The 23,726-nt window shown below is 41.5% G+C and overlaps 1 protein-coding gene across 2 annotated transcripts in view; it reads right to left on the bottom strand.

Moving 5' to 3' along the window:
* AR (androgen receptor) overlaps positions 1–23,726 on the bottom strand; it is a 183,824-nt gene that overhangs the window by 20,827 nt on the left and 139,271 nt on the right. The window contains exons 3-4 of one of the 2 annotated variants that reach the window (XM_055375591.2): positions 23,512–23,628; positions 19,306–20,082 (exon numbers count right to left, since the gene is read on the bottom strand). In XM_055375591.2, the coding sequence (XP_055231566.1) occupies positions 19,913–20,082; positions 23,512–23,628 (287 nt within the window). In that variant the 3' untranslated portion in view covers positions 19,306–19,912. Of the gene's footprint in view, positions 1–19,305; positions 20,083–23,511; positions 23,629–23,726 lie in introns of those variants that run through there. The other variant, XM_019019731.3, reaches the window with a different exon arrangement.

Genomic DNA, 23,726 nt, shown 5'->3' with positions numbered 1-23,726 from the left:
ACCAAGTGTGAGCCGAAGCAGGGAGAGGCATCGCCTCACCCGGGAAGTGCAAAGGGTCAGGAAATTCCCTTTCCTAGCCAAGCAAAGCTGTGACAGACGGCACCTGGAAAATTGGGTCACTCCCACCCTAATACTGCGCTTTTCCAATGGTCTTAGCAAACGGCACACCAGGAGATTATATCCCACACATGGCTCAGAGGGTCCCACGCCCATGGAGCCTCGCTCATTGCTAGCACAGCAGTCTGAAATCGAACTGCAAGGCAGCAGTGAGGCTGGGGGAGGGGCACCTGCCATTGCTGAGGCTTGAGTAGGTAAACAAAGCAGCTGGGAAGCTCGAACTGGGTGGAGCCTACCGCAACTCAAGGAGGCCTGCATGCCTCTGTAGACTCCACCTCTGGGGGCAGGGCATAGCCGAACAAAAGGCAGCAGAAACCTCTGCAGACTTAAATGTCCCTGTCTGACAGCTTTGAAGAGAGCAGTGGTTCTCCCAGCACACAGCTGGAGATCTGAGAACGGACAGACTGCCTCCTCAAGTGGCTCCCTGACCCCCGAGTAGCCTAACTGGGAGACACCCACCAGTAGGGGCAGACTGATACCTCACATGGCTAGGTACCCCTCTGAGATGAAACTTCCAGAAGAATGAGTAGGCAGCAACATTTGCTGTTCAGCAATATTCGCTGTTCTGCAGCCTCTGCTGCTGACACCCAGGCAAACAGGGTCTGGAGTGGACCTCCAGCAAACTCCAACAGACCTGCAGCTGAGGGTCCTGACTGTTAGAAGGAAAACTAACAAACAGAAAGGACATCCACACCAAAATCCCATCTGTATGTCACCATCATCAAAGACCAAAGGTAGATAAAACCACAAAGATGGGGAAAAAACAGAGCAGAAAAACTGAAACATTCTAAAAATCAGAGTGCCTCTCCTCCTCCAAAGGAACACAGCTCCTCACCAGCAACAGAACAAACCTGGATGGAGAATGACTTTGATGAGTTGAGAGAAGAAGGCTTCAGACGACCAAATTTCTCCAAGCTAAAGGAGGAAGTTCGAACCCATCGCAAAGAAGTTAAAAACCTTGAAAAAAGATCAGACGAATGGCTAACTAGAATAATCAATGTAGAGACGGCCTTAAACGACCTGATGGAGCTGAAAACCATGGCATGAGAACTATATGATGAATGCACAAGCTTCAGTGGCTGATTCGATCAACTGGAAGAAAGGGTATCAGTGATTGAAGATCAAATGAATGAAATGAAGCGAGAAGAGAAGTTTAGAGAAAAAAAGAGTAAAAAGAAATGAACAAAGCCTCCAAGAAATATGGGACTATGTGAAAAGACCAAATCTACGTCTGATTGGTGTACCTGAAAGTGACAGGGAGAATGGAACCAAGTTGGAAAACACTCTGCAGGATATTCCCCAGGAGAACTTCCCCAACCCAGCAAGACAGGCCAACATTCAAATTCAGGAAATACAGAGAATGCCACAAAGATACTCCTTGAGAAGAGCAACTCCAAGACACATAATTATCAGATTCACCAAAGTTGAAATGAAGGATACAATGTTAAGGGCAGCCAGAGAGAAAGGTCGGGTTACCCACAAAGGGAAGCCATCAGACTAACAGTGGATCTCTCGGCAGAAACTCTACAAGCCAGAAGAGATTGCGGGACAATATTCATCATTCTTAAAGAAAAGAATTTTCAACCCAGAATTTCATATCCAGCCAAACTAAGCTTCATAAGTGAAGGAGAAATACAATCCTTTACAAACAAGCAAATGCTGAGAGATTTTGTCACCACCAGGCCTGCACTACAGGAGCTCCTGAAGGAAGCACTAAACATGGAAAGGAACAACCGGTACCAGCCACCGCAAAAACATGCCAAATTGTAAAGACCATCGATGCTAGGAAGAAACTGCACCAACCAACGAGCAAAAGAACCAGCTAACATCACAATGACAGGATCAAATTCACACATAACAATATTAACCTTAAATGTAAATATTAACCTAAATGCTCCAATTAAAAGACACAGACTGGCAAATTGGATAAAGAGTCAAGACCCACCAGTGTGCTGTATTCAGGAAACCCATCTCAAGTGCAGAGACACATATAGGCTCAAAACAAAGGGATGGAGGAAGATCTACCAAGCAAATGGAAAACCAAAAGACGCAGGGATTGCAATGCTAGTCTCTGATAAAACAGACTTCAAACCAACAAAGATCAAAAGAGACAAAGAAGGCCATTACATAATGGTAAAGGGATCAGTTCAACAAGAAGAGCTAACTATCCTAAATATATATGCACCAATACAAGAACAACCAGATTCATAAAGCGTTTACTTAGAGACCTACAAAGAGACTTAGACTCCCACACAATAATCATGGGAGACTTTAACACCCCACTGTCAACATTAGACAGATCAACAAGACACAAAGTTAACAAGGATACCCAGGAATTGAACTCAGCTCTGTACCAAGTGGACCTAATAGACTTATACAGAACTCTCCACCCCAAATCAACAGAATATACATTCTTCTCAGCACCACACCACACCTATTCCAAAATTGACCACTGAGTTGGAAGTAAAACACTCCTCAGCAAATGTAAAAGAACAGAAATTATACCCAACTGTCTCTCAGGCCACAGTGCAATCAAACTGGAACTCAGGATTAAGAAACTCACTCAAAACCACTCTACTACATGGAAACTGAACAACCTGCTCCTGAATGACTACTGGGTACATAACGAAATGAAGGCAGAAGTAAAGATGTTCCTTGAAACCAATGAGAACAAAGACACAACATACCAGAATCTCTGGGACACATTTAAAGTAGTGTGTAGAGGGAAATTTATAGCACCAAATTCCCACAAGAGAAAGCAGGAAAGATCTAAAATTGACACCCTAACATCACAATTAAAAGAACTAGAGAAGGAAGAGCAAACACATTCAAAAGCTAGCAGAAGGCAAGAAATAGCCAAGATCAGAGCAGAAATGAAGGAGATAGAGACACGGGAAACCCTTCAAAAAATCAATGAATCCAGGAGCTGGTTTTCTGAAAAGATCAACAAAATTGATAGACTGCTGGCAAGACTAATAAAGAAGAAAAGAGAGAAGAATCAAATAGATGCAATAAAAAATGATAAAGGGGAGATCACCACCGATCCCACAGAAATACAAACTACCATCAGAGAATACTATGAATACCTCTATGCAAATAAACTAGAAAATCTAGAAGAAATGGATAAATTCCTCGACACATACACCCTCCCAAGACTAAACCAGGAGGAAGTTGAATCTCTGAATAGACCAATAACAGGTTCTGAAATTGAGGCAATAATTAATAGCTTACCAACCAAAAAAAGTCCAGGACCAGATGGATTTCACAGCCGAATTCTACCAGAGGTACAAGGAGGAGCTGGTACCATTCCTTCTGAAACCATTCCAATCACTAGAAAAAGAGGGAATCCTCCCTAACTCATTTTATGAGGCCAGCATCATCCTGATACCAAAGCCTGGCAGACACACAACAAAAAAAGAGAATTTTACACCAATATCCCTGATGAATATCGATGCAAAAATCCTCAATAAAATACGGGCAAACCGAATCCAGCGGCACATCAAAAAGCTTATCCACCATGATCAAGTGGGCTTCATCCCTGGGATGCAAGACTGGTTCCACATATGCAAATCAATAAATGTAATCGAGCATACAAACAGAACCAAAGACAAAAACCACATGATTATCTCAATAGATGCAGAAAAGGCCTTTGACAAAATTCAACAGCCCTTCACGCTAAAAACTCTCAATAAATTAGGTATTGATGGGATGTATCTCAAAATAAGAAGAGCTATTTATGACAAACCCACAGCCAATATCATACTGAATAGGCAAAAACTGGAAGCACTCCCTTTGAAAACTGGCACAAGACAGGAATGCCCTCTCTCACCATTCCTATTCAACATAGTGTTGGAAGTTCCGGCTAGGGCAATCAGGCAGCAGAAAGAAATAAAGGGTATTCAATTAGGAAAAGAGGAAGTCAAATTGTCCCTGTTTGCAGGTGACATGATTGTATATCTAGAAAACCCCATGGTCTCAGCCCAAAATCTCCTTAAGCTGATAAGCAACTTCAGCAAAGTCTCAGGATACAAAATCAATGTGCAAAAATCACAAGCATTCTTATACACCAATAACACACAAACAGAAGCCAAATCATGAGTGAACTTTCATTCACAATTGCTTCTAAGAGAATAAAATACCTAGGAATCCAACTTACAAGGGACGTGAAGGACCTCTTCAAGGAGAACTACAAACCACTGCTCAATGAAATCAAAGAGGATACAAAGAAATGGAAGAACATTCCATGCTCATGGGTAGGAAGAATCAGTATCATGAAAATGGCCATACTGCCCAAGGTAATTTATAGATTCAATGCCATCCCCATCAAGCTATCAATGACTTTCTTCACAGAATTGGAAAAAACTACTTTAAAGTTCATATGGAACCAAAAAAGAGCCTGCATTGCCAAGACAATCCTAAGCAAAAAGAACAAAGCTGGAGGTATCACGCTACCTGACTTCAAACTATACTACAAGGCTACAGTAACCAAAACAGCATGGTACTGGTACTAAAACAGAGATATAGACCAATGGAAGAGAAGAGAGCCCTCAGAAATAATGCCACATATCTACAACCATCTGATCTTTGACAAACCTGACAAAAACAAGAAATGGGGAAAAGATTCCCTATTTAACAAATGGTGCTGTGAAAACTGGTTAGCCATATGTAGAAAGCTGAAACTGGAACCCTTCCTTACACCTTATAGAAAAATTAATTCAAGATGGATTCAAGACTTAAATGTTAGACCTAAAACCATAAAACCCTAGAAGAAAACCTAGGCAATACCATTCACGACATAGGCACTGGCAAGGACTTCATGTCTAAAACACCAAAAGCAATGGCAACAAAAGCCAAAATTGACAAATGGGATCTAATTAAACTAAAGAGCTTCTGCATAGCAAAAGAAACTACCATCAGAGTGAACAGGCAACCTACAGAATGGGACAAAATTTTTGCCATCTACTCATCTGACAAAGGGTAATATCCAGAATCTACAAAGAACTCAAACAAATTTACAAGAAAAAAACAAACAACCCCATCAACAAGTGGGCAGAGGATATGAACAGATACTTCTCAAAAAAAGACATTTATGCAGCCAAAAGACACATGAAAAAATGCTCATCATCACTGGCCATCAGAGAAATGCAAATCAAAACCACAATGAGATACCATCTCACACCAGTTAGAATGGTGATCATTAAAAAGTCAGGAAACAACAGGTGCTGGAAAGGATGTGGAGAAATAGGAACACTTTTACACTGTTGGTGGGACTGTAAACTAGTTCAACCATTGTGGAAGTCAGTGTGGTGATTCCTCAGGGATCTAGAACTAGAAATACCATTTCACCCAGCCATCCCATTACTGGGTATATACCCAAAGGATTATATGTCATGCTGCTCTAAAGGTACATGCACACATATGTTTATTGTGGCACTATTCACAATAGGAAAGCCTTGGAACCAACCCAAATGTCCATCAATGATAGACTGGATTAAGAAAATGTGGCATATATACACCATGGAATACTATGCAGCCATAAAAAATGATGAGTTCATATCCTTTGTAGGGACATGGATGAAGCTGGAAACCATCATTCTCAGCAAACTATCTCAAGGACAAAAAGCCAAACACCGCATGTTCTCACTCATAGGTGGGAATTGAACAATGAGAACACCCGGACACAGGAAGGGGAACATCACACACTGGGGCCTGTTGTGGGGTCGGGGAAGGGTGGAGGGATAGCATTAGGAGATATACTTAATGTAAATAAGGAGTTAATGGGTGCAGCACACCAACTTGGCACATGTATACATACGTAACAAACCTGCAAGTTGTGCACATGTACCCTAGAACTTAAAGTATAATAAAAAATATTTTAAAAAATTCACTGTAACATACATATTGATTTTTTTTCTTTTTTAGCAAAGGGGAGAAGAGTGGTGAAAGGCTGAAATCCTCAATAGTATCAAAGAATTGAGAGAATCTTTCTGCCTCTACCATCAGTCTGTAAAATGGGAACCATGCTAGGAGACAGTCATTGGAAAGAATGATAGAAATAACATTATTTAAGACAACCACAATAATCCAAAACTCAAACCTTAAGAACCATCTTCCCCAGGTGCTCACACACACAATTTAGAGGTCCTTAGGCATCCCGATGCTTACTTTGTACTATTTTTTCCAGTATTTATATAGACAGAAATATAAATAATTGAAAAGGTCATAATTCTGAGGTCTAGCATAAGCAGTTGCACCGAGAAAGACCATAAACCACTTTAATCCCTTTAACATAATAATAATAAATAAGAAAGGTAGAAACCAAAGAGAGAATTTTATTGCTCAATTTAAATGGATAAATACAACAAAACTTGCTGCTCATCTGTGTCCGGCCCCTGTGAAAAAAGATACAACCTGGAACTGACTTTTTTTTTTAGTTTTTATTTTTTTTTTGAAGGAGGATCTTCCTCTGTCACCCAGCTGGAGAGCAGTGGCATGATCAAAGCTCACTGTAGCCTCAACTTCCTGGGCTCAAGCAATTCTCCCTCCTCAGTCTCCCAAGTAGCTGGGACCAGAGGTGTACACTACCACTCCTGGTTAACATTTTTTGTAGAGATGGGATCTCACTATGTTGTCCAGGCTGGACTCAAACTCCTGGCCTTAAGCAATCCTCCCATCTTGGCCTCCCAAAGTGCTGGGATTATAGGCATGAGCCACCACACCCAGCCTGGAACTGACTTTTAGTTCTAATTAGAAAAAGAAGTCCTTCAATGCAAACTCCAGTCATAGTGTCACCCAATAAATCACTGCAAGAATGGATTACATGTTTGGACCAACAACTAGGGTAGGGAAGAGGAAAATAGTGGGGTTGGTGTTGCAAGAGGAACACAGAAGAACTCAGGGGAAAATAACAAGGAAGCCTGGAAAACCAGCCCTGAATGCAAGATGACTTTGTCCAACAATCATTTCTGCAGGGCTTTGGCACAGCCAGTAATAAGGAGATATGCATAGCCACTGCCAACACCCACATCCCACCAAAGGCACAGGCTGCAAGGTATGATCTGGGCCAAGACCATCTTCTTGAGTTAGAGGCCTGAACCCCACAATAACTTGTCATTTGGTGGACCTATTGCAAACATGAGTTCTTGGACACAGCTCCACAGACTGGTGGCCTACAGGATCTGCTCCCCTGCTACAGTTCCTACAGAAAGACACCATCTTCCCCATTACTGGACTTTTCTAGCTTTGAGCTCGGGAGTTGCCAGACCATTTAGTCCCCTTAAGGGTAACTACTAATTTTTTCAGGGCCTTCTGCGTGCCTCGCTTCATCACATTACATCACTTAATTCCACATGATCTTAGGAGGTTAAAGATATTTCTTATCCCTATTTTACAAATGAATAAACTGAGGTAACACAGCTATAAAAAAGGTGAGAATCCAATCATCTGAACCTCATCTTCTGATTATAAAGCCCATATTCTCTCTACTGCCTCCCCAAGGAATCTGAAGCCCTGAACCCTACTTCTAACTCAAAAGCAGAGTTGAGGAGTGGGGCTGGGGTTATATCATCCCTGCCTCCCTTCTTCACCCTTGACTCCAAACTTCATAACTAGTATCAAATCCAGAAGGGAATAGACAGGAGGCTATGAGAATACTCCAGTCATCTGCCCAAACTGGAATAGATTTGGGACACTATAGTGGCTTAAAGATTTTCAGCATGACGAAACAGGAAGGGTCCTTAGAAATTATCTTATCCAATGGTGACAGATTAAAAGATCTTCAGGCTCTACATAGGCAATACAGTAGGGTGTGTGTGCATGTGTGTGTGTGTATGTGTGTGTGTGTGTGTGAATGGTTAGTACACTGGTGAATTGAAATGAATGCCTTACTGCCTTCCCATGCTTGTGCATGGGCACATGTCTGCAAGCGTGCATACACACACCTAGAAGGCATTAATAGATTTTAAAAAAATTCCTGAAACTTGTGTATCCCAAAATTGAATTCAGTCCATAGCCACCATTTTGGGACTTTCGACGTTAGTTAGTCTAACCTTTCAAGTCAAAGATGGGGAGGCTGAAGCCAGAGAGGGCAAGGTCACCTAGTGGCAGAGCTGAGATTAGAGCCAGGGCTCTAATTCCCAATCCAGAATTCCCTATGTTACATTGGCTCTCTTTTTGACTAACTTATTCCTGCTGTATCTCAGCATGTGTCTCTCTGAGATCCTTCTAGACTTGTACTGTCCAGTATAGTAGCCAACTAGCCACATGTGGGCTACGTAAGTTTAGTTTAATTATTAAACTATAAAATAGAAAGCAAAAATTTTTTAAAATTAAATTAATTACAACATTAAAAAATTAAAAATATAATCCCTTAGTCTCACCAGCCACATTTCCAGTGTTCAAAAGCTACATGTAGTTAGTGGCTGTATTATACTGGACAACATAAGATATAGAAGATTTTCATCATCTCAGAAAGTTCTATTGAATAATGCTGTGAATGTCCACTGTTCTCTGGGGCAACTTTCCCATTTGCAATACCCCACTAAAGCTATTGATAAAGAAGAAATAAATCCAAATGAATTATACACAAATGAATCCATGGACTTTTTCAAAAGGTGGAGGGGCACACAGAGCAATTGGTGACAGTGAGATCAGTGAGATATAATCTGTCGCCTCGACTTTCCCACCAATGACTCAGATCTCCCTGGGATGATGACTCGTGAACCTAAGCAAACCCATTACAAGTAAGATCAATATGTGCAGAGACTGTGGGGAGAATCCATCAAGATGAAATAATTCCCCTTTCTCTGTATAGTGCCAATGAGAACTTGGCTGGTATTCTCACATCCTCCTCCCCAGGCCTATATGGCATCTGCTTAAGGAAGAAAAACTGCATTCCCACTTGCCTCCAGGACCCAGGTAGTGTGCTTGTCCCTGTGACCACAGTGGCCCTAGCTGCACCAGGTGTTCTGGCTTCTCTGCCTAAAGAGAGTGACTATACTGAACGTAATTGAAATCAGACTCCATTCATTCTGCCGGGGGATCCTCTGTTCTGTCTGCAGCAGAGACCAGGATGTTGCTAGACGACTTGGAATCCTGGACAATGAGGCTTGCTAGTCTCAGCTGTTACTCAGTATCCAAGGACTTCTTTTCTTCCATGAAGGCCATTCTTATGCCCCTCCTGCCCTCTGCACCTGAGCCCCAGAGTCAAATCTAATTCTTTCATATAAGATACAGGTCAGCTTGCCACTGTGTCAAGGCAGAGACTCATTGGTTTACTTAAATGGAGTGATAAAGCAAAGAGAAAGGGGGAAGTATAAGTGGATAGTTTTAATAGTATGTGAGTTGTTCACTATCTCTGCCCTGTTAGGCTTGGGTCAGAGCAGTGACAAGAAAGGTCCATTGGCAAGGGGCTTTCCAGTCCATACCTCCTCTTTAGGAGATTGTAACACCTGGCCTGATATCATGCCTGGATCCTATGGGGAACTAACTTTTCAGCCCTGGGGCATTAGACCCCTGTGGGAGCTATCTCTATAGCACCAGAGAAAAAGATTTCAAATCAGGTTCCATGGATCATTTCTAGGGAGGAGCAGATGTAACCAATCTGTAACTTCTTTAGCGTCCTTAACCTTTAGGTACTGTTCCAGTCTCACTCCTGGCCACTCCAAGATATAGGCCTTCTCAACCATGATCAAGGAAAAGGTGAAAGTGGCATGAAGTTTCCAAAGTCTTAGAAAGTTTGAATCCCTCTACCTAAGGTCAAGGATGTGATGTTTCTGTTCTCCCTATCTCACTATGAAATTTGACACATGAAAAGAATCAACATCTGTAGTAGGCTGACTTCTAAGACGGCCCCCGAGATTCTGAGACCTTAGTTTCCAGTCATTCAGTCAAGCACTAACCTAGATGCTGTTGTAAAAAGGCTAGGTAGATGTAATGAAGGTGCTAATTCAGTTGAATTTGAAGGGTCGCTATTCTTGATGTACCTGACCTCATCAGGTGAGCCCTTACGGGACTGGGATCCTCCAGGAAAGACATCCGTAGAGTGAGAAACATTCAACACAAGGAAGAGTCTCTGTTGCTGGCTTTGAAGGTGTTGGGGTCCACGTGATAAGGAAAGAGGGCAGCCTCCAAGAGCTGAGAATGGCCCTTGGCTGGTAGCCAGAAAGGAAGCGGGAGCCTTAGTCCTACAACCACAAATAACTGAATCCTGCAATAATTACATGAGCTTGGAAGAGAACCCTGAGCTTCAGATTAGAATGCATCCTGGTAAACACATCAGTTTCATCCTTCAGAGACCCTGAACTGAGAATCTAGCCATGCTGTGCCAGACTTCTGACTTACAAAACAGTGAGCTGATAAATGTTTGAAGCTGCTAAATTTGTGGCAATGTGTTATGCAGTAATAGAAAACGAATACATCTTCCTTGTAAGGAACTGTGGTGTAGGGCAAAAGAATAGGCTCTGGAGTCCAACAGTCTTGCATTCAAATCCCGGCTCCGTTAATTACTACCTTAATGACTTTGAGGTCTTTGTTCAGCTTCTCTGAGATTTAGTTTCCTCATTTATAAAATGAATGTTCTGCCACCTGTCTCTTAGGACACTTATGAGAACTAAATGAGAGGATGCTTGGGACATAGTGAACCCTCCAAACTGGTTTCCACTCTCCATTCATTCCTAAAGATTAACCAGTGAATGGCTTGCAGGGGCCCTAACTCAGGCATGAAGAATGGCAGAAAGCAGGATTGACAGGGGTCCAGACACAGCAGGGAAAGCAAGGGCGAGACAGTATGAAACAAAAAACAATAACTGAGGTTCTTCCAAACATGAATGCCTGTGAAACTAAATTCTGATCTTAAATCTAATTCTAAACACTAAGTAAACATAAAGGTGTGTTTGGTGTAGGGCTACAAATTCTTTGTGAAGCTAGACTAGGCTATACTTTTGTGAATGCATGTGTGCAGTGCTTATATATTGCAATGCTTAAATCTAAAAGTCATAAACTCAAATATCTTCACAAGTCAGGCAGACACATAAATGAGTAAAAAAGCCTGGCAAACATAAATGGGGAGGGCTGGGGACAATGACAGTGATTGATGCCCTGCCTAGGGGCAGTCTATGTCAATTTTCTAAACAAACACTGTGCTGGACAAACAGAATTCTGAAGGTGAATTCTGGCTCTGGGGAAGCCAGTTTGTGGCCTCTGGCTTAAATCATGCCAGCCATCTTTCCATCTACTAGGATTAGAGTCAAGGGACCTTATTGTATAACTTTAGGATTAGAAGGTCAGAGGAATGCTGGATTGTGAGTCAGGGGAGCTCACTGTGGGACCTCAGAGACATCTTTCCCTCTTTTGCTTTTAGTTTCCTTACATATGTATAAAGAGTAGTAGTTAAGAGCAAATATTCTGGAGTCAGGCTGCCTCATTTGTAACTCCGGCTCTATTGCTGACTAGCTGTGTGACTTTGGGCAAGACTTAGCCTCTCGGTATCTCAGTTAACTAATTTGTAAAATGGGGATAATATCATTACTTAATTCATAAGTTTGTTATGAGGGATAAAGACACTGTGGTGTTGTCTGAGAGTAGAAGGCAGATTCTGTACCACCAGGACTCCAAGATTAAAGCATGGTGAAAAAGTGCACTGAACTCCAGGAGGCAGAATGCAATAATGACACTGAAGTTCTAAAATGCTTTTCACATAAAAGGTTTATTATTCTTGATGGTGGTATTCAGAGTCTTATGGAATGTGTGACCTTGAACAGATCTCTTGATTTCTCCTACACCTCAGTTTTTCTCATCTATATAATGGTGATGATATGACTGGACTACTGCATAGGACTATTTTTAGGAGGAAATGAAATGAACCCAGTGAAGGTACTCTGCACCATGCGACAGTGTATGCTAATGGGCAGGTTCTGACTTTTTCTAAGAATGGATCTCTAGCTAGAAATCACTCTGAAAGACTGCTTATGGTGGTAAACTGTGAAAAGTATAACCTTCCATCTTGGGCAACTGGTCTTAAGTCAAAGATTGAGAGTCAAGCTGGCAGGTTTCAGAATCTTAAGATAATAACAGATCTACCTCACAAGGTTGTTGTGATTTTTCAGATGAGTATGTGTGTAAGATGTTTAGAACAGAGTAAATTCTGCAAGCCAATCAATGATGTTTTTTACTATTGCTAGTTACTGAGCCCCACATTCTCCACTTCATGACCTTTACCCCAAGCAGGTGAACTTTCTGAAAAAGTGAACTGATGAAACATATAGAGTTTCACAAGGACTGAAATGTAACATAAGAGAGACTTGGCAGATCCCCAAGAGTCCTATAAGTCCTATAAGTTTTTTCGAGGGTTCCTGAGAGGGGGCAAAGTGGGCCTGAGCATGTGGCTCCAAGCACCCCACTTCCTTTCAAACAAGAACAGCAGCATTTTATTCTGTAGGTAAATTTGGGACTCTGCATCAAATTTTGTTTGAAGAAAAGGATCCATTTCCAAAAAAGAGTTCAAAGGCCTTGGATCTTGTCTATCCCTTCCTTCCTCTTCCAAACCAATTCTTAAAGACTGTTCAGACTGAAGAGCAAAGGTTAAGTCATGCCCCAGGTCACACAGCTAGATAATGGTAGAGCAGGAGCTAAAACTAAGGTATCCTGACTTCCAGGGTGGTGCTACTCTTTATATTTCATCGGGTTGAATAGCATCTTACAGGAGAGAAGGATCAGTGGTGGGAAATGGAGATAGGTGAGGAAGAACTAGGACAGGGATGAGAAGCAGGGAGCAGAGCCAATCCTTGGCAGGTATAGAGTGAGGGATTAGTAGGGAGTGCAACCAAATGGGATTAATAAGTGCATGCCAAATTCCCCCAGGCAAGAAGGCTCCTTGATTCTTTCCCCCAAGTCTCCAATCCCCTCCCAGCCCCAATTCTGGGTCAGAGAAATGGCCAGGCAAAAGAATATCAAATTTTATCTTTCAAGGTTTATGTTGGACTATTTAGTCTAATGGTTTTTAGTTCATGGAGGAGTAAACATAATTAATGATAGAATGATATGCAATGCTGCACATCCTTGCCAAAGCACAGGATCCAGCAGAAACTGTCTCCAAGTCTCCTCTCTCTGACTACTGAGCCAGAAGAAAGGGGCTCACTGTCCAGATACCATCCTGAGTGAGGGAAAAAAGATTTTACCAAAAACCTGCTCATATGAAATTGCAGAGCCTGGAAATGCTTTCGAATACCAGGCTTTTCCACTGAAAAAAGTAACTACATGATTTTAGAGCATACATGCTTTTACAATTACATTTAAACTGACATTAAAAACAAATGTGAAACAGTCCAAGCTGAACAGGTCAGCATGACCTGGAAAGCAAACGAGAGAGAAAAAAAAGGAAAAAAAAAAAAAGAAAAAAGATCCAATGTTAACAGCATTAATTCTCTCAGTCTGTTGTAAATAAGAAAATACGATTGGTGTATTAATGGCTTTATTAAGGGAAAATTTCACTAGCAGAAATATGCAACATTCAAACAAATAGAAAGTAGTTAAAAATAAACCTCATTAGCCTTTCAATCCACATTAGGGAACTTCTTGTTGGTTCGGAGATTAAAATTCTGCCCTGAGAAAGGGGAAACTCCCCTCCTGAAGTCCTTCCTTGGCTTTTATCCAGAATGTTGCTGAGTCAGGGGAAAGAGAAAGAAGTGTGTGTGTGTGTGTGTGTGTGTGTGTGTGTGTGGAGAGAGAGAGAGAGCGTGTGTGTGTGTGTGTGTGTGTGTGTGTGTGTTTTAGACAGACCGGAGAAGGTGGGAAAGACAGGCCCCAGGCAAGTCAGGGAGAGTCCTTCTGACTCTCATATGTGTCTTTCCCTGGCTTCACAGACTCCACTTCTCCACTAGAAAGAAACTGGTGTCAATATGGAAGCTATGGAGCAGAGAGAGAACAAGATATTCCAAACTCTAAGTGATTCTTCTTTGACATCAATACAATATTTGAGTCTGGCTTGGGAGAAGAATGAGAGGCCTCACAACTGATGAAGAGAAGCATGTGATGTGAGAGAGCAATCAAGGAGTATGGCTACAGTAAGGCTAGATGTAAGAGGGAAAGTCTGACTGTAGTCTCTCAGTGTGTTTGAAGAGAGGGGTTAGCTGGCTTCTTCTCCTGGAGAAGCAGAAATCTGGTCCTTGTTTACTGAACTTCTGTGGATCAGCTACTACCTTCAGCTCAGTGACAGGGCCTGAGGCTAAGATCTAGGTCGTTGGCCGGGATCCAGAAGGCTAGAACCTAAGGGGGAAATACGAATTGCCTAATACACAAATAAAGATGGCCACAGGAACCTCAGACAGACACAGTTGCTTCTTGTCCAAGGTGACACCTTGAGTCCCATCAGCAAAGTTTCTTCCTGGCAGCACACCACGAAAAGCAAGCGACTGAGCCAGAGCTTCACTGCATCCGCCTGAGTCAGTGCCTGGCCCCCATCATATGTGATCAAGAACAATCAAAAAGCACTTTGCCAATGCCAAGCCACATTACAGGAAACAATAATCATGATACTCACAACTACATGAATGGTAACCACTATTACTTCTACAGCCCATCCTCACAACATCCCTGTGAGGTAGGAAAACACTATTGGTCCCGTTGGAGGGAGTCAGCAATCAAAAGAGTAGCCCCCAACCCCAACGTCAAAGTCTGTGTTGAGGAGCAAAAACCTAAGCTCCTAAGCCTCAGACGCCAGGTTTCTCCAGACTATCCACTAGAGCCCTCTAGAGCCCTCATTTTGAATGAGGCAAGTCAGCCTTTCTTCAGGGTCTGGTCATTTTGAGATGCTTGCAATTGCCAACCCGGAATTTTTCTAGTATGAAAGAGAGACATTGTTGACTGTAGCAGTCTAAATACGGGCTTGTATCTAGCAGGCTCCATAATCAGATGCCTAAGCCAGGTCCTCTAACATAGGAAGCAGCATGTAAAGTTGGGGAGGTGGGCGGTTGCCATTTTTCACTGGGGGTTTCTCTTTTCCTATCTACTTGTAAGACAGAAGTGAGATGGGGAAATGGAAAATTGTTTACTTGGAGTTTTTTCTTCTTTTCTGCTTTATTGACAAATATACTATATATATACATATATATGTGTGCGTGCATCTCTCTGAACATAGTGGACAAGAATTGTGTGTGTTGGGGGGGTGGGGTGGGGAGTGAGAAGATGTAGGAGAAGAGAAGGGAGGTAGAATTTAAGTTACAGTCACTCAGAGACCAAGAAAGACTACTTGTTGGAGTCTGCTGAATTTCTTGCAGCAGCCAAACAATTGCATAATACTACAAGCATTATTACTCAGACTGGAGATGAGAATTCTTTGAAATTAATGTCTGTGTGCCTAACAGCTCACTAATCAAAGCTTCCATGCCTCATTTTCCACCCTGAGGAGAGTCATCAGTCTCTTTCAGTTTCATTGTGGCCAACATGACACTTCACTGCACAAGCTTGGGCTGGTGACTTTTCATCTTGGTCAAGATGCAGATTTTCTTCTTAGATCCAAATGCCAGTCCAAGTTTTCTGCAGGTGCTCGGTGCTTACATGTTTTTAATTGTTGACTGCTAGAGGGCTGAAATGTCCCTCAACAATCAATTTTTACTTCAGCCACAGGGGCATTGGTTCCATGGGGTATTAAGCAAGGGAAAATATATTTCTATGCCTTGGTTGAGATCTAAAAAGTATCACAAGGTTGAACTGGACTGAGAAGAATGGAACCTGATTCCAAAAAAGGTGATGCAGGATAGCGATGCAATTTCCTGTTTACTTCCTACATATCTGTTGTCATAGAAATATTAATAACAGATGAGCTGAAGGCTCTACCGATTTCTGGGTGGCTGCGTGTTTTTCCCTTAGTTCTACTTCTTAACAACGTGATCCCAAAAGATGTGCAAATGTCTCTAAAAAGCAGCTTGCTCAGGTAAGTTGTCTATGTATGTGTTCAGTATAAAAAGAAAATATTTTACATTTTTGTGATCTTAAGGAACACATCCCACAATCTGTAACAAGTGACACTCTTTTTAAATAATAAATAATAAAATGGTTTTAAACAAACAGGTTACCAACGAAAGTGAAGCTTTTTTCCTGAATTATTATATTTGCAAAATACTTGCTTTTGTATATATGGCCTATTGTGTGCTGTGTACTCAGTTTTCTGCCTACTACCTTTGGAAAATATTGCCTATGACATCATCTTGCTCTTTCAAGAGCAACTGAGGGATTTTGGAGCACTCACAGTAAAAGTAAACAACAATAAAATCTTTCTATTGCTATTACACTTTAAAAACTCAAGGATTTAAGTATAAATTTTACAAGGAGGTACTCATTCAAGTATCAGATATGCGGTATCATTAATTTTTATGATTAGAAAAATTTACTTCGCTCTAACCATAGTTCTCTAAGAGAAAATGCTCAGAGACAGAGTACAACATATATGTGCTATCCCAGATAATTTGGTTTGGAGGAATTAAGAGACGGAGTCTCTGTTTTTTCCATATGCAAATTCCCTTAAGAACTACAGTTAGAGAGACATAAAGCTTTTCCCCTCCAAAGTGTCACCAAATATGTATGTGACCAATTTAGGGATGACGATTTAGGTCATGGAGTGGAAATTTCAAGGGTTGTTTCAAGGGTAATTTACAGACCAAAGAACAAAGAAACAAGAACCAAAAGCCACACTGTAACAGCAGAGAGAGAGAGAACAGACCCCAGTGGTGACTGGGAGCACAAACAAAGACCATTTTTCATCCACAAAAGAAGGGCTGAAGGGTACGGTGACATTGATTGTGTGCCTACTGTGTACCAGTTTCTCTACATACTTACAACAATGCCATAAAAAAGATTTTATTATTCCCACAGTGTGGTTGGAGAAACTGAGGCTCAGAGAGGTCTGGTGATTTGTGCAAGGACATCAAGATAGTAAGTGACAGAACCAAGACTAGAAACAAGGCCTCTCTGTATCTGAGTCTATTGTACTATTTCCACTATACCACAGGACATCTTAAAACAAAAACCAAACAAACAAAAAAATCCCCAGAGTTTCAAAGTGCTGAGTCACACGTTGCATATGTTGATGCCAAAATTTATAGAGTAATTCTGCTCCTTGGTGCACACCTCAGTTATGCAGATCAGCCAAAGCACTCAGCTATCAAAGAATTGTGGGTAGGAAGCAGCACTTCTCAGAAATGAGACTTCCCACTTGCATCACCAGCCTGAGGGTCTTTGGAATTCTAGTCTAGAGAATCAAAGGAGAATGGAAGAAATCCCAGTAACTGAGTTCCACATTGTTAATTCTTTATGACACTCTGCTGCCTGCTGAACAGGAAGTAGAGGGGATTCAATCATTGGATGGTTTCTACAAATCTGTGATTTCTAGGCCTCCCACTTTAGCAATGAGGTTATGTGGTAGCACTGTGATGGGGTTCTGAGTAAATGTCAAAATGTTGGTCAGACAGTGTATAAAAGGACTATTAAATTCTACAGCAGAATGTCTAGATATTCAAAATATTAAATGGTCATTCTGCATGATGCTGGAAGTCACTATATTTCTTAGAAATAACTTCTTTAGCACAATCCTTAGGTCAGGAATATGTACCTGCAGACATTAGATAACTTGGGCAATAACCATGCTTTGGCCTAGGACAGTTTTGCATCCTATCCTTTGTGTATGACAACATTGCAGACCCAACATAATTAACTTTAGTGGCGTTAGTAGCTAATAGCATAATAGCATAATCTTATGCACCATGTGGTAAGGATGGTCTGCTTTTGATCATTAATGCATTATTGACTGATTCTTAATGACACACACATCTGCAAAATGATGACCTGAGCTAGAGGTATAGGTATTCTCTGCCTATAGGATAGAGTTTTTATCTATACCCATGTTTTCGAAAGTGTATTCCAGAGAACAGTGGTTTTGTAGGATAACAGGTGTTATGTGAATAAATGAGGTCCTGTGGTTGAATCAACTTCGGGAATCCTGAGTTACAAAGCTCCTTGGTTACTTTACCGCAGTATTCACCAGGACCTGCGATATGCTAATAAGGATTGTAAATCTTCCTGAGCAGGACCATGATATGCAAGTTTCCCTCACTTATTTGACAATAGAAATCATATTTTTCATGGAACATGTCATGGAACTAGTTTTCTCAGGACACATACCAGTAAACACTGGCCTAGACCAAGGAAACTGGCTTTTGGTATGAGGGTAGGCCTCTTATAGAAGCCAATTGCCTTGGTCTAAACCAGTACTTCTTCATATACGTGGTCAGTACTTGCAGGTAACAACCCAAATGGAGGTAACTAGCCCCAGGAACAAATCCTAGGTGTTTAGCAAAATTTGATGCTAGAAATTTCTCTCTAGCTGGCCTTCCTAAAATTGTCTCACTTTCTACAATTTAAACCCTCATCAACAAAACATTTGTGCTGCTGCCAGTTTTCTTTAAAGAAACATGCAAATAAACACAATGTCATCATGCCTATCCCATGCTCACAGATTTTCAACTGCTTGAAGTCTAAACTACCTAGTATAATAACCAAGTTTGCTTTCAATGTGGTTTCAGCTTGCCCTTACCATTTCCCCAGCTCTGGCCATGTTAAACCAATTGCTGTTCCTCAAACCCTCAATGCATTTTGTTCATGTCTCTGTGCCTTTATTCAAACTGTACCCTTTACCTTGGATGTCCTTTTCCTTCCATCTCACTAAACTTCTTCCAAGTGATTTCTTATTTTTCCTTTATGGCTAAGGTATATTCCTCATTACTGCCTTTCTCCTCTTGCTCAAATTTTTGAGGAAAGGAATAATATCTTATTCAGTTCTGCTTCCCCAAAATGCCTACCAGAGTGTCTGGCACATAGTTGGTACTCAATAAATATTTGCTAAATGAATAAATAAGTGAGTAAATGGATGAAAAGATGAAAGCATGAGCTTCTTGGCTGGCTGGAAGGATGAATGGATAGATACATGGATGAATAAATGCTGTGAAGAGCCATGCCATGAATAGTAATTCAGCAGCGAAATCACTCTGTTGCATTCAGGACATGGGATCCTGAGGTAGCAATGCTGGGATGCTCTTGAACATGGGGAATGATGAGACAGCTGGCATCAGGGCTGTCTTCAACAATGGAAACTGCAAGGATGTTCACAGCATCCATAACGACATCAGACCATGGCCATAGGCTCCTTGAGCCATCCTCTCAACTAGATAATTCATAGAGGTTGTCAAAACCTGTAGATATGTTAAGTTTTTATTCTCAGATGCAGAGTTCAGTCTCCTAGTAGGAAAGATACTTCTCAAATATGCTAGACGAATCTGTGAAGTAAATGCTGCACACCTCAGGTTCTCACATGGTCTAGGACTCCGTGTTCCTTCTCTTCTTCTGGGGTTTGGCTGCTACCTGAAATTTCTGAAAGGCCTACTACCTTCCATGGTCCAGGAGAGGAAGGAATCAACAGGGACCAACACCATTTACTAAATGCTGAGAACTCAAGAGTTGCAAAATGCAGAAATAAATCATGTTTGGGGAGGAATAGGAGGGAAAGTGGGAAGGAGGAAAGGGTCAGGGGAGAAGATGGCAGGAAGGGCACTTCTTTATTTCTCATTCCATCTTGGAAACAAGGAGTGTACCCTTGGAAAGTGCGGAGAAAAATGAGAAATGGCTTTACATTTATCCTAACTATGGACTGTGAGAAAGCCACAGCTAATTCACTGGAGGGAAGGTCCTCATTTGGACTTTTTTTGTAAGTGTTTTCTGAAATGAAAAGTAGTCAAGGGACTTAAATTCGTCAAGCAATTAACAATATGTGGTTTTCAAATGCAGCCAGGAATGAATCATCTACAAAGAAAGGCTGATCTCTGTTGTGGATGAGCAGCTGAGAGTCTGAAGGTAGTCTTTCAGGAAGCCATTCTGAGACTCCAACCACCCTCAAGATTCTTTCAGAAACAACAACAGCTGCTAGAAAAAAAAGCAAGAAACAGGTAGGTAGGCCTGGAAGCAGGAAAGAAAAAGCTATATCTATTAAGTATCTCTGAACTGAAGAGATTCCATCACCAAACAGTGAATGAAACACTATAGAGAAAGCCAGATTAAAGATCTTGAGGCCTCAAGACCAAGCAGCCATCAGCAGAAGAGTGCCAGCTTCTTTAAGATACAGAGACAGCCCTTCTGCCCTCCACTCTCTCAATAATCTGTCTAGTCTACTTTTAGACAGATATCTTAAGTAGGTGTGAATGGAGGTAGATACAATTACGATGTATCAAAGCACTCAAGTCTCACTATCTATACTTCTGGGAGCAGGGAACAGACAATCTAAGAAAGGGCTGAAAAACAATCCTTTCTGTGTGGTCTTTTACATAGAATCACAAAATGTTAGCACCAGAAAGGTCCTCGGTGAAGCCACAATTCCAGTTCTATGATGGGAAAACCAAGCATCAGAGGAGAGAAGGGACTTGCCCAAGGCCACATTCCTAGTTGCCACTTTGGAATATATTATATAATTTTGATTTGAGTGATGGGAATCAGAAGATAAAATTATATGAATTCTTCTTCAAGGTAATCAATATGTCTATGCTAAATCCAAATCTGATGAAAATGGAAGTCTACTCCTTAAGGAATAGACAAGGGCCACTTTGTATTGACACTTTCTTTCTTTTCCATTGTTTGAGTAAAGGTGTGCTGTGCATTGAATGTGTAAGTTAACAATAAACTTGGGAGGGGGTTGTGTCAGTAGGGCAGGGAACGTGGAGATAAGTTCATTCAGCAAAATGGAAAGATTTGCTCTTCAAGCAGTGATTTAAGAAGGTAAACAATTGGGTTTTTACTGGCATGGTATTTGAACATAGCGTATGATTCCCTTAATTACTAAAATTAGCTTCTGAACAGGATCCTCGTGGTACTTTTTCGTTTGAGGTAATCAAGAGTGTTTTCTGGCGATTCTCTGCCTGTTGGTGCTGTTACACATTATATGGCATACCAAGTTACTTAGGGTAAAAGCCATCGGGAAGTGCTGTATTACAGACTTTCCAGCTAAATTACTAGTGACCTCAATGTCATATTAAGCCCCCATATTTGTCTAGCATTTTGCTATTTATCAAGGATGTTCACATTCATCATGTCATCTGATCCTCATTATAACTCTATGAGGATGGTATTTCTAAATCAGAGATGAAGAAATTGAGGCTCAGAGGGGCACACAGTAAATAAAGGAGCTGAGCCTTTAAACTAGATCTGCCTGACTCTAAAGGCAGGGCCATTTACACAACATCAAGAATCCTGGTATCTTGTGAACACTTCCTGAAGTTTGCCAGCCTCAAGCTCTAATGCCTAGCATGGTGCCTTGTACATGGAAGACACTCAAAATATCATGGGCCTGCAACTGAAATGAAGGCCAGTCACAGCACTTCTCAGCTTGTCTTCATTGTGTTCACCAAGCCCACTCAAATTTGAGTACTATACCAATGAATCAATTTGAAAATGTACTGAACCATTGTCACCAACAAATTAATTTACAAACCTGCATCTGACTGTTATATAGTATAGTGAAATTATCTGTTATACACAGGCTCCTTTTCAAAAGTGGTTCACTGTAATCACATCACAGGCTGCTTAATAATGGAGAATGTTGGCTGAGACATGGAATTAATGATAAGATTTGCATCCAAATGTTATGAGGACTTTTGTTACCATTAAACTTTACCTGCATCAAAGTGGACTTGCAATTCATATTGCCAGATGGCAAGCCAAGAGGTTCCCTACTTGAGAGTCCCTATCTTTTATACTATACATAATTCAAAGAAGGCTAAATAATTGACAGTTGAGTGTATAAGAACCCTCAACATGGGGCTGCAACATTCATATGGAGAACATTTTTTCTTGTCAATCACTTTGTCACCCTTCCTGCCTTTGCCTCTGTACTTCCTGACCCCAGTCCTACTTCTTCTCCACTGTAGACCTCAATTGTTGGATTTCTTTGGGGTGCACCAAGCAAACCAAAACAAGGTTGAGTTTTCTCAGATATCTGAGTCTCATTTGATGTGGATGCTTGGAAAGCCACTCACAGAACATCTACCTGTGATGTTTGGGAGTACTGGATGCTACTTGAGATGATTCTTTTGAAATTGTCTCTCATCCAGCCTGGGTCAATTCATGTGAGGTACTTTGTTCTGTTTAAATAATACTACTGCCCTGTGAGGATGGGGAGGATATAGTTATCTATATGAAGATCCACACATGGCCCTGCTCCAGGATAAGAGAACTAGTTGTTGTCTATAAATGTGCACATAGGCAGACAAGGTATTGAACACCTCACAGAAAGCCAGAGATAGACAACTGGTCTAAATTAGCCTTAAGAGGAGAGGGGAGAGGGTTGGATTCTAGGCACTTGGGTTTTCCAGGCTAATAATGAATAATTGGGTATGAGGCTACAGTTGCAGGCACTCAGAAATAGGCTTCCCTTTCTTCAAATTCCATTTCCAAATCGAAGTGGATTAATGATCTTGTTTTTCTCATGAAAGACACATCTTTTTGGAAGTAGCAGGCAGCAGCGAGGACCCTGGCATTGGGCAGATGTAAACATGAAGAGATGGGGGAGTTTGGAGAGGGAAAATATAAGTGTCAATCAACTGATGTCAAGCCTTTCTGGAATGGTGACAACACTCATGGTAGACAGGTTTGTGGGACAGAGAGTCTTATGATAGAGGAACGCCCTTGAAAGAGCTGTATCTTCCTTCTATCACGTTACTGTGCTACTGAAAAAAAATGCTTTTCGAAATGGTCAATAGCTTTGCAAAGAAAAGGAAATTATTAAAACACCTGCTCATCTTTGGGAGAGATAGGATAGGAAATTGGCTCTGTGTGGCAGCCTAGTCACAGGCTCCAAAGAGAAGTAGCTTCTCATTCGAGGTGGCTGGCCCTACAACATAGGCAGCAGTTAGCTAAGGGATATTCCCAGGTGTTCAGGATCAGCCTGTGCCTGGGTCATCCTGCGCCTATGCCTGGGTCATCCTGCACCTCTGACTGTTCTGGATTTCTTAGTTCTCTCATCCTAGCTACCATTGAACAACATCAGGCCGGTATCATTAAGTCCCCTGGGGGCCCTGCCCAGTCAGATGCATCCTCACTCACCCTCTGTTGGCTCCTGATCCCTGCTTCACACCGCCTGCTCTAATGCTGAGCCCCAGAATGGGGATTGGTATAGATAAGGATTAAAAAAAAGGCACCAGCTGGCTGATGGCCACGTTGGCTATGAAAGGGTCAGCCTGTGTCTAGAGCATGGCTGGTCCCCTTGGAAGCATCAAAGAAGAAAATCTGGTCTAAAGAGAGACTAGAAAATGAGGGAGAAGGGGGAGAGAGGAAGGAGGAGGAAGAGAAAGAAAAGTATCTTACCTCCCAGAGTCATCCCTGCTTCATAACATTTCCGAAGACGACAAGATGGACAATTTTTCCTTCGGAATTTATCAATAGTGCAATCATTTCTGCTGGCGCACAGGTACTTCTGTTTCCCTGGGAGAACAAATACAAGAGTTGATAGACCTGATAATGAGTTTCCAGGGTCTCTTTCTTCGGGTATTTCTAGAACAGAAAAGATATGAAATTATATC

The sequence above is a fragment of the Gorilla gorilla genome, chromosome X (genome assembly GCF_029281585.2).
Source record: "Gorilla gorilla gorilla isolate KB3781 chromosome X, NHGRI_mGorGor1-v2.1_pri, whole genome shotgun sequence".
Lineage (NCBI taxonomy): Eukaryota > Metazoa > Chordata > Mammalia > Primates > Hominidae > Gorilla > Gorilla gorilla.
This window is presented reverse-complemented; position numbering and strand designations above follow the sequence as displayed.